Raw genomic sequence first — 10,539 nt, forward strand, 5'->3', positions numbered from 1 at the left:
AACAAGCGCTCACGCACCGCTGGGGGAGGCGGAGTTTACAGCGGCACTTGGGGCACGTGCAGTGAAGTGGGCGGCGATGCCCCAGGATCTGAGGCCTCCATTCGAAGGAAACATCCTCGAGAAAACGTGTGTGCCATGTAACACTTTTCTATAAGAGCATTCTTAGCAGCACTGCGTGCAACGGCCCCAAACTGGAAACCACACAGATGTCCCTCGACTGGGGAACGGCAACCGCAGGCAGGTGTCCTCACTTAGTGGAACCCCACAAAACAGGGCGGAAGCACTGCGCGTGCAAAAAAAGGGGTGTCTCAGAAACAATGGGGAGCACAGAAGAACACAAAAGAATGCGTCTAGGTGTGATTCCATTTAGGCGAAGTTCAACAACAGGCAAAACTGGCTTATATTGTTTAGGGATGAAGGCTTGAGTGCTAAGCTATGGGGGCAAATGAGAAGTTACAGTGGTGGTGCCCTGTGATGTCAATTACAACTCAACTAAAAAAAAGAATGGTGGCGACCTCCAGGGAGGACGAGGTGGTTGGGGTGAGTGGGTTGTGCATGGGCAAGAATGGAGGCAGGGACCAGGTCCCGGACAGGGTGGGGCAGAGGGGAATGGACAGAGCCAGGAGGTAGGACCAGCAGGACTTACTAACAGATGGTTTCCTGTCGTTCTCTGTGACAGTTCACAAGCCAGAAAAAGTCTCGTGGACAGAAGCGGCCGGCACCATCCGGGACGGAGTGCGAGCCTACACAGCTCTGCACTACCTGTCTTCCCTCTCCGCGGGAAAGGCGGTGCTGATCATGGACGGAGCGAGTGTGGGTGCTGGTAGATTTGTTCAGGAACAGCGCGGTAAACCTGGGGAACAGGCGTCCACAATACTAATAGAAGTTTTTTGCCAGTAGCTTATTTTATTATTTTTTTTTACCAAACTTCTCTTTTGTTGAAACAAGCAGCTTTTGTCAATGAGAGTAGTTAGACTCAGTGAGTTTAGTCTCTTCTCGCTTGGAGCCTACCAGTGTATTAGAAAAGCACTGTCGCCATGCCCACTGCGCAGAGCCCGTGACAGCTCCGGAAGGCGTTGATGCCGTCCCCCAGAGCTCCCACCAGTGCCACGTCACACCTCTCCCACTGATGGGAATGTGATGTGGCATTTGCGGGTGGACTGCACAGCATCACAGACGTGCTCACTTGAACATTTTACAGGTATTAGCAAAAGAAATTGACACTAAGGGCAAACAGATAGAAGTATAGCCTGAAAATGTTAAAGAACCTGGAGTGAATTTATGGTTTAATTTCTATGTGGCTGTTGATGAGAATGCTGTCCTTGAAAAGGCAGAACTGCCTGGAGCAGTGGGTTCAGCCTGTCGTGCAACCCCAGGCTGGCCACCCAAGGAAGCACAGAGCTTCCCAAGTGCCTCCATCAGCCAGGCACAGCAGCTGGGCGTGCACACCCATTGCACGGTGAGCTGAGGTCGTGGTGGCAACGAGGCCCTGCCAGCCCGTCGTTCTGGCTCCAGGGCCATTTGTGAGCGCAGCCCTGCATCCTTGCAGTCACGTGCTCTGTCCTGCTCAGTCCACCTGGGCGAGAGCGAGTGGCACCCTTCAGAGGAAAAGTCAGTCGAGTGTTTCATCCCATGAAACCTCACCATGCTTTTTCCTTCGGTCAGATAACACTTAAAAACACAGTGAAGCACCACTGAGGTACCGCACTTCACTGAACCGCCTGTGTGATGGGGGAGATGTGGCCTCTGCCCTCCGACTGTAACCCCGCCGTGTTTCCTCCACACAGCCGCTCGGTACCATCGCCATTCAGCTGGCGCTGCACCGCGGGGCCAGAGTGATCTCGACGGCAGGCAGCCTGGAGGACAAGCAGCACCTCGAGAGACTCCGGCCTCCCATAGGTGGGCGGCGCTGCTCCAGACTTGAGAAGAACGTTTTGAAGGTGTAGCCCCTTAAGAATTGTGCTGATAAAACAAAGCACAAAATCCCAAATGAAAGTCACTTGAAAAATGTACTTAGTGTCTATGCTAAGTTTACTTAAATGATCGTTTTAATTAGAAATTGTCTTTTAAATGTGCATCTTTCAATGTTGTTTTCTTCTTTGCCCCGTTGTTATCACCGTAGCCAAGTTTGAATCAGGTGCACTCTGCAAGTTTGGAAAAACCTGGTGCTGCTTTAGTTTTCAGCAGTGTATTGGTTCGTGTTTGCCTCACCTCATGTGTGTCGCACCCTGTGACCTGCCTGTAAAGTTGCCTGGTCCCTGCAATGCGACAGGGAGGGATCTGAGGCCCCTCCACAGAAACCTGGCAGCAGAGATCCCGTCTCTGCTGCGTGGGTCGTGGCGGAGGCGCGGGAGCCCTTGAGGAGACTGACTGTATCTGGACAGCAATGAGCGGAGGAAAAATAGGTTGAAAAGGAAGGGAGAAAGCTAGGAGTGGAACGGAATAGAGCGGAGTTACAGAATTAACGTCCGAGTTTAGCCGATGAGAAGAGGGTGGGCAGAGTGTCGCAGACAGGCGGGCAGGCAGCAGCTAAGCAGTGTTTGTGAGGCGTTAATGTGGACGGTATCACTGCGAGTCCTTAACCCTGCGAGCAACTGGAAGCAGCCTCTCGGCGAACGTAGCCAGTTCGCCCAAGGACGCGCATTTAGAGAAGTGCTGGCGCCGGGCTGGAACCTGGGCCTGTCCGCATTACAACTCCTGTTGTGTCCACTGTTTCGTTAAGCGTCTGGCAGAGATAACCAAGAAATGGGAGGAAGGTTAAGGCAGGGGCTGAAGGAGGAGGAAAACAGGAAAAATAGAAAAAAGATTAAAAATAGGGGAGAAAACATGAATGGTGTTATTAAATGTAACTTCATTTGCCACTTTCAATTCTGAGTTAATTCTCTCATTGGCTTGTTCTATTAATATATTTTAACCAATTAAAATTAGTTAATTTTCCACTTGCTGTACTAAAAACAATTTTAAAAATGCTTTTTTTCCTTCTTTGTTTTGGAGAGCAGCTAGGGCAGGTGGGGGTTTCTGCGACTGGGAAAGGATAAAACAGCCTCAAATAGAGAAATGCCGGCCTCGCCTGTGGTCCAGACTCTCGGCCGTGCAGTCGCAGCCACAGAGAGCAGGCTTCTGGGCAGCAGACTGGCCTCAGGACAGTGTCCACAAGTTGCTCGTCTTGAGTCTAGTTTCAATACTGGTCCCTTCGTTTAAATTGATCCTTACCAACACTGGGTTAGACGAAAACCAGTATAATTTGGATTCAGTAATTGTTTGAACCACTCAGTTCATTTCAGAAAACAGACAGTTGCTTTTCCTTTTCCTTGATTTGCCTGTGCTGACTGCGTAGAGAGCAGCACAGTCGCCTGACTCGCTGTCCTTCACAGCCCGAGTGGTCGACGTGTCGCTCGGGAACGGCCGTGTGGCTGAGAGCTGCTTAGAAGAAACAGGGGGCCTGGGAGTCGACATCGTCCTGGATGCCGGAGGTGGGCACGTGACCAGATCAGTAGTTTGTGTGATGTTGTTATGACTGAACCTTAGAAAAAATGTAAATCATATCTGTGTGTGTGTGTGTCTGGAATTGTGTATATATGTATATATATATTGGGGTAGACAAAAGTAGTTTGTAGAAGAAAAATAACACAAATAATACAGTAATTAGTAAAGAAACAATAATACAAAAGTAAACTGTGTTTTGAATATTCACAACTGTAAACTACTTTTGCCTACCCCTGTGTATATCCAGGAAATAATTTTTAACATATTTATTAAGTTGATGTTATTCATGTTTAGTTTAGTTTTTTTTAACTTTTATATTTATGTTGGCACTTCTTCATTTTATTCTCTTTGTAAACTCTGTCTGGAATGGAAGACACGCTTGCCCTTTAAGATACAGGCATTAGAGTGTAAGGGTCCCTGCAGGTGTCTACAGACACGCTCTCCTCCACGCCTCCCCCATGACACAGTCGCTCACGGCTCAGCCAGGCTCTTCCTCAGTTTTGCTATGTACATCCCTCCACTGGACGGTGGACTCCTACAGTCTCTGCTGGAAAACACACGGCTTTCTGTTCAGTTTGCCCCTCCCTTGAGCCCCAGGAGTCTAGCAGCTAGACATCTGTGTACCACCCGAGTTGTGCACATAGGGGGCGCCATGTCACCTCAGGGAAGGTGTCCCAGGCCCGCGGAGGTCCACACTTCCTCAGAGCTTGCCCTCTGCAGGGGGGGGTCCCAGGTGACTGCAGCTACACGTGCCCGTCACACGGGTTTCTTTTTAACCAGTGTTTCGGGATCTGAAATTAACCCACGGACCTGTGCCTCATTAACTTTTCCAGGGGACATTTCACTAATTATGCCAAAGTATGACTCTCCCGAGTCTATGAGTTCCTTAATCAGAAGTCAGCTTTTCCCAAAGTGTTAAGCAACTGACGTTGAGGTTAAAAGTATCAGACTTAATTATATGTTGTACTACCTTGACTGGTTGTCAAATGAAAACAGACCTTTTCTCTTTAGTTATTTCACTTATAATTAAATCTGGAGTATACTTTATGACCAATCTTAATGCAAAAAAGTGTAGTTTAAGGTGTCTGAATACACTGGATTGACTTTTTCTAAGGAAAATGCTCTCTCATCCCTACATTAAAAAGAGCCCTGGGTGGGTGGCTCAGTTGGTTGGAGCATCATCCCCTACACAAAAGGTTGTAGGTTCAATTCCCGGTCAGGACATAAGCCTGGGTTGCAGGTTTGGTCCCCAGTCAGGGTGCGTACAGAAGGCAACCAATCAGCACGTCCTTCTCACACCAATGTTTCTCTCTCTCCCCCTATACTCCCTCATCTCTGAAATCAATAAATATGTCCGTCCTCAAGTAAGCATTAAAAAAAAAGTTAAGAGAACTTGTTTAAAGAATTTTCATAAGGTGACTAAAATATCTACCTCTTCTCTGTTTTAAAATTATCCCCTTCTAAGTGAGATTATACAGTGAAGATGATGAACCCGCCAGGAAGTTACAGCTGCCGCGTAAACATGACATCCTCACCCTGCTCGGTGTCGGAGGCCACTGGGTGACAACAGAAGAGAACCTGCAGGTAGTAACAGAAACGGCAGAGCATCACGTGCCACCCAAAGGACACAGTCAACACAGAGTGATGCCTACGTCTTTTGAAGGAAGATGTGGCTAAATTGGCGTAAATTCTGAATTAGACCCTATTTTTAAAGAAATATAGCTTTTTTTTTAACGTTAGCTACATGTTGGCCAAAATGTTGAAAGAGTGCCTAGTAGAGGGGTTCATTTAACTTTTATTTGGTGGTTTGGATGTAGTGACTTCTGAATTTAATCCTATTTCAAATAGGATTTTTGTCTTAGTAACAAATATTGACATGCACCTAGCAAAATATTTCTATATAAAAATCATCACAATTTCTTAATTATTCAAATTGGAATATACTATATATGTGTCTATACAGACCATCTCCCAAAACTACATTTCCTAACACAGTTGAAACTAAGTGTTTTATCATGGTTGCTGTGCCAACACCATAATTCTCACACACCAGTCTTCACGATTTTCCAACATTCTCGTGAAAATGACTTGTGCGTAGCAGCCAGGAATCACTCTCTGGTGTGCACACACATGCACACACGTGCACACGCACTCTACCACTCCAGCATCAGGATTCTGGTGTGGCCTTGCATCTGACCTTGCCAGTTCATCATTTTGGACAATGAAATGCAAAAGAAACCATGGTTTCCATATTGGTATTGATGTCTGTGTGTTGACTGTGACTTGGGCATCATCTGACTAGTGTAGAAGTCTTTCTCTGTCAAACTTGGCCTTGACCAGTCTTTGTGCTTCTGTCCAAGCTGGACCCTCCCGACTGCCATTGCCTTTTCCTCAAGGGAGCAACAGTGGCTTTCCTGAATGACGACGTGTGGAACCTGTCAAATGCACAACAAGGAAAATATCTTTATATCCTTTTTTTCTACTGACTTGAGTGTCTGGCTTGAAATTTACCTGGACTTTTATCAATAAAATATTTTTTTAAGATTTTATTTATTTATTCATTTCAGAGGGGAAGGAAGGGAGAGAGGGAGAGAAACACCAATGTATGGTTCCCTCTTCCGCATCCCCTACTGGGGACGTGATCTTCAACGCAGGCATGTGCCCTGAGTGAGAATCGAACTGGCAACCCTTTGTTTTGCAGTCCTGAATAAGTTACTTAATAATGGTAATAATGAATAATAGCAGCTGTCATAGGTCATGCCGAACATGCTCCAGGTGCTCTGCAGGTGGTTATTTACTGAACCATTGAAACTGCCCTGTGAGGTGGAGGCGTGGCTGTTACTGTCCCTGTTTCACAGGTACAGGACCGGATGGGCAGAAAGGCGCACACGTGCCCAGGGACAGAGGAGCAAGTGGTAGGATGGCGTCTCACCCAGGCAGCCCCGCTCCATTCTGCACGGGAGGTGACCCTACGTTACGTGGGCCATCTTGTTCCGTTTTGACCTGGCATTACAGGAACTCTGTTACCTCAAGCAGCTGCATCCTCGCTCCTGTGAAGATGCCATGAAGCAAAAGCTTCCTGAATATGCATCCCGGTTAAGGAGATTGTGAGGCGCCTTTAAGATTATCAGTGCTAGGAATTCTTCATCAGATGAAGATGAGTTTGATTTTTTAGTTTATTTTGTTTAAGGTTTTATTCATTTAGACAGAGGGAAAGGGAAGGAGAAAGAGAGGCAGAGAAACATGCAAGATTAATAGGTTGCCTCTCACACGCCCCCTACTGGGGACCTGGCTGGCAACCCCAGCAAGTGCCCTGACCCAGAATCAAACCTGCAACCTTCCAGTTGACAGGCAGGCGCTCAATCCACTGAGCCACACCAGCTAAGGCAAGTTTGATTTTTTTTAATTGGAAGTTATCCACAGAGAAATCTGGTGGAGGCCGCCAAAACATTCTAGTTTTGGTAAAAGTAATGAAAAGTTTTCTTGAGAATACGAAAGCAGTTCCAAAAGAAAGGTCCAAAGCTCTTTAGAGCAAGGTCAACTTACAAATAATCCTTTTATTTCTAAGAAGATGGTCCTAAGGCCAGCTGCACTTGGCAAAATCATTAACAAATTGGCCCCGGCTGGTGTACTGGGTTCAATCCCCAGGCAGGACACATGTTTGGGTTTCGGGCCTGGTCCCCAGTAGGGGGCACATGAGAGGCAACCACATATTGATGTTTTTCTCTCTTTCCCTTTCCCTCCTTCTAAAAGTAAAGAAATAAAATCTTTGTGTGCTTCCATGAGTGACGAATGCGCAGGGCAGGAGCGGCGGCAGAGGACGCAGAGTCTTCAGTTAGCATTTCCTTAGCGCACTGGCCATGTTGGCTTTCGAAGAGGGCGATTCAAAACCCCAAATCCCTTAAATGTAGGGAGGGTATGAGATTAAAGTATTTCTGATTAAGTATTTTATTAAATTTAGAAAATACGCTTAATTTTTAATTTTCTAGCAGAGGTTACTGTCTGAATTTCAATTTAAAGCAAAAAGGCCCAATAACATTATAATCAAGAGTACCATGATATATTAAGAGAACACCGTTTATTAAAAGTAATAGCAGGTTGCCCTGGCTGGGTGGCTCAGTTGGTTGAGGTCATCCCATACACCAAAAGGTTGTGAGTTCAACTGCTGGTCAGGGCACATGCCTGGGTTGTGGGTTTGATCCCCACCGGGTCGATGTTTTTCTCTCCCCCGCCCCTTCCTCTCTCACTAGGATTAAGGAGTGCATGCTCAGGTGAGGATTAAAGAAAGGAAAACCATAGCGTGCTTTCAGTCTCATGTCAGAAAACAGGCTTGCTGCTTTGCCTGTGTTACTTAATTCCCTGAACTACTTCTCCTTCCCCACCAAAGCTGATTCTAATGTATTTAACAAACCCATGAGCCATGATGAAACATGACATGTTTAAATGAAATAAGGTTAAGTTTGCAAAAATCAGAAATGTACACGACACACATGTACTGTCTCACACATACTGTTGGCAATTTCATGAACAGAAGTAGAAAGAAAATTTATAGTATGAATAAGTGAATCAATATTCTTTAGGTCCTCTTAAAAACATTTTCAAAGTGTCTTATGTTCCTACTTTCTAGTTTACATTTTCTCCAGTCCTGACTCAGACTTCAGTCCTCACTCGCACAAGCCCCCTCCGTGCGCCCCCCGCGTGGGCCGCCGGCTGCTCGTGCCTGACCCCAGAGAGCTCCATCCACGTGTGTGGTCCTGCGGAAACGGTTCTCCAGTACTAGCAGTGACCTGGCCTCTCAATTCTAATATCAGAATTTCAAATAAATGACTAGGTTTTTAAAAACTTCCTTGTAGTGTAACTCTTAGTGATATATATCACAGATATAACTTACTAACTCCTGCACACAAATTCTGAGTCTGTAGCCATTTAGTAAGTAAACCTGCACCCAAAGTAAGAAATGTAAGCGCTAAAATTGTGTAACTAAAAGTGGCACGGGTGATGCTGTGAAGGGGACCCCGTCCCACGGCCACGCCCCTGGGAGAGCGTGGGGCCTTCCTCAACAAAGGCCCTGGCCTTGCTTCGCACGGTTCTCAGGAGTCATTCCTCTGCTGGGTCATTACCGCCACTCGCACAGCGGTTCCCCATTTCCCTTCTTTAGAGATAAACTTGACAGCTTAGTTTCTGTTAACTTACATTTTTAACTTTAAAGAGTGCTGAACTTAATGCAAAAAAAAAGTGACCTGCCTAGCATCTCCTGCTGATTGGTTTTTATTTAATCCTATTTTACATCACTACCTTAACAATCCTTCCAGCTACGTATTTTAAAAGATGTGATGGAGAAGTTATCAAGTGGTGTTTTTAGGTACGCTGAGTTACCCAACCATTGTTTTTCTTTTTCTATACTCAAGAAGATAGGCTGGCATTTCTACTTCCGTGTCGGCTTTCACAGCACACCTGTTGCCTCCATATTTTATTGTTTTGTTTAAATAGCTGCTCCTTAGCATTCTCAGTTTACATTGTGATACACCAGGAAGTGTTTTCTAAGGCGGAAGTGGCAGCTGTGCTTCCCTCCCTCCCCTCACACTGCCCCTCCTTGCCCTGCCCAGCCGCCAGAGGCAGCCCACAGCTGGAGAAGGGGGAGAAGTACCATTCTTGGATCTGTTCATTGACAAAGAGGGAGTGGGTCAAGCAGGTGTTTTCCCCACTCAAAATTTAACTATGTTTAACAGCAGACATACTAATGGACGAGTTTGTACTGTTTAAAGTAAAAGGATTGGCTACAGCTGGTGTGCCTCAGCGGCTTGTCCGCTGGCCTGAGAACCAGAGGGTCACTGGTTCGATTCCCAGTCAGGGCGCTTGCCTGGGTTTCGGGCCAAGTCCCCAGTAGGGGGCACGCAAGATGTTTGCCTCCCTCTCTCCCCCTCTCTAAAAATAAATAAAATATTTTAAAAAACAAACCACTAACGTATACCTACCATCCTCTGTGCTCTACTCATCAGATAATTTCATCCTCCCCCAGGCCGCGTTTGGAGGAACCCATCCCACTACACGAGGCGAAAGTTTCCATGGAAGCTGTTCAGAAAAATCAAGGAAGAAAAAAGCAAGTCGTTCGATTTTAATTTGGTTCTTTCCCAGACCTCAGGTAGATAAACCAGTGACAGCATTTGAAGCCAGTTTGCTTGGAAATTGTTCAGAAAAGTCAAGGAAGATAAAAGCAAGTGTTCCATTTTTAGGTATGTTTTCCTATTGGCTGAGACAAGATGCTGTTATTTCAAATATTTCAAAAGTATTGGAAAATTCCTGGACAAACGGCCAAGACCAGCCTACGAGCGTCACCTGGGGCACAGGTGGCAAACACAAGGCCCCGCGGCCGAGTCGGGCCGCGTCCTGTTTCTGCCTGGAGGCGGGGGCGTGGAGCGCTGGCTGGACTGTTACGGAGCAGTTAACGTCTGCACGGTCCTGAAGTCACCTTCGGCCCTTCGAAGGCCACCGCGAGGCTGCCGTGGCCCCAGTGGAAGTGAGTTTGACACCCCTGCTTGAAGGGAGTATCTGGAGGCATTTTTCATTGCTGCTTTTATATATTTGTCTCCGTTACAAAGTTTTCCATGAAGAAACCTTTCAGCGAACGCCGCGTTTCCCTATTGATAAAGCTGTCAGTCTTTGCTATGTCACAATAACCTGTGTCAGCTCTGTTCCCAACACCTTCCTTCCTCGGCAAGCCGTGCTGGCGCCACTTAACCGTAAATTTGCACATCTCCAAGGAGCTGGCCCACAGACACTCCAAGTGTTGTTCAGATGTTCCTTCACTTGCAGGCTTCCTCAGGAGCCAGCAGGAGCGTGGCAGCGCCTGGGCGGTTGCCGCGCGCCGCACGCGGGGGGCTGCGGCGCGGGTTTCGGTGGCGTCCGTCCGGGGCTGAGGCGGACCCGCAGGCCCTCGCTAGTTCCGGTCGCCTCCGCCCTCTGACGTTTCCTTTCCAACCTGGCGCCGTGCACGGCCCGTCGCACCCCTACAGAGGAGTGCAGACCCATACCCTGGCCCCGGCATCCTGGCTA

At 47.2% G+C, this 10,539-nt stretch overlaps 1 protein-coding gene across 5 annotated transcripts in view; it reads left to right on the forward strand.

Moving 5' to 3' along the window:
- The window catches only part of CRYZL1 (crystallin zeta like 1), a 31,214-nt gene extending 21,609 nt beyond the window's left edge, over positions 1 to 9,605 (forward strand). The window contains exons 7-13 of one of the 5 annotated variants that reach the window (XM_053657693.1): positions 680 to 813; positions 1,788 to 1,940; positions 3,338 to 3,473; positions 4,952 to 5,070; positions 5,847 to 5,952; positions 8,803 to 8,848; positions 9,506 to 9,605. In XM_053657693.1, the coding sequence (XP_053513668.1) occupies positions 680 to 813; positions 1,788 to 1,940; positions 3,338 to 3,473; positions 4,952 to 5,070; positions 5,847 to 5,952; positions 8,803 to 8,848; positions 9,506 to 9,605 (794 nt within the window). Of the gene's footprint in view, positions 1 to 679; positions 814 to 1,787; positions 1,941 to 3,337; positions 3,474 to 4,951; positions 5,071 to 5,846; positions 5,953 to 8,798; positions 8,849 to 9,485 lie in introns of all 5 variants that reach the window. The other 4 variants (XM_053657694.1, XM_053657696.1, XM_053657695.1 and 1 more) reach the window with 4 other exon arrangements.
- Positions 9,606 to 10,539: the final 934 nt, after the last annotated feature.

Source organism: Artibeus jamaicensis, unplaced genomic scaffold (genome assembly GCF_021234435.1).
Source record: "Artibeus jamaicensis isolate MK-2021 breed Jamaican fruit bat unplaced genomic scaffold, CSHL_Jam_final scaffold_474, whole genome shotgun sequence".
Taxonomy (NCBI): Eukaryota; Metazoa; Chordata; class Mammalia; order Chiroptera; family Phyllostomidae; genus Artibeus; species Artibeus jamaicensis.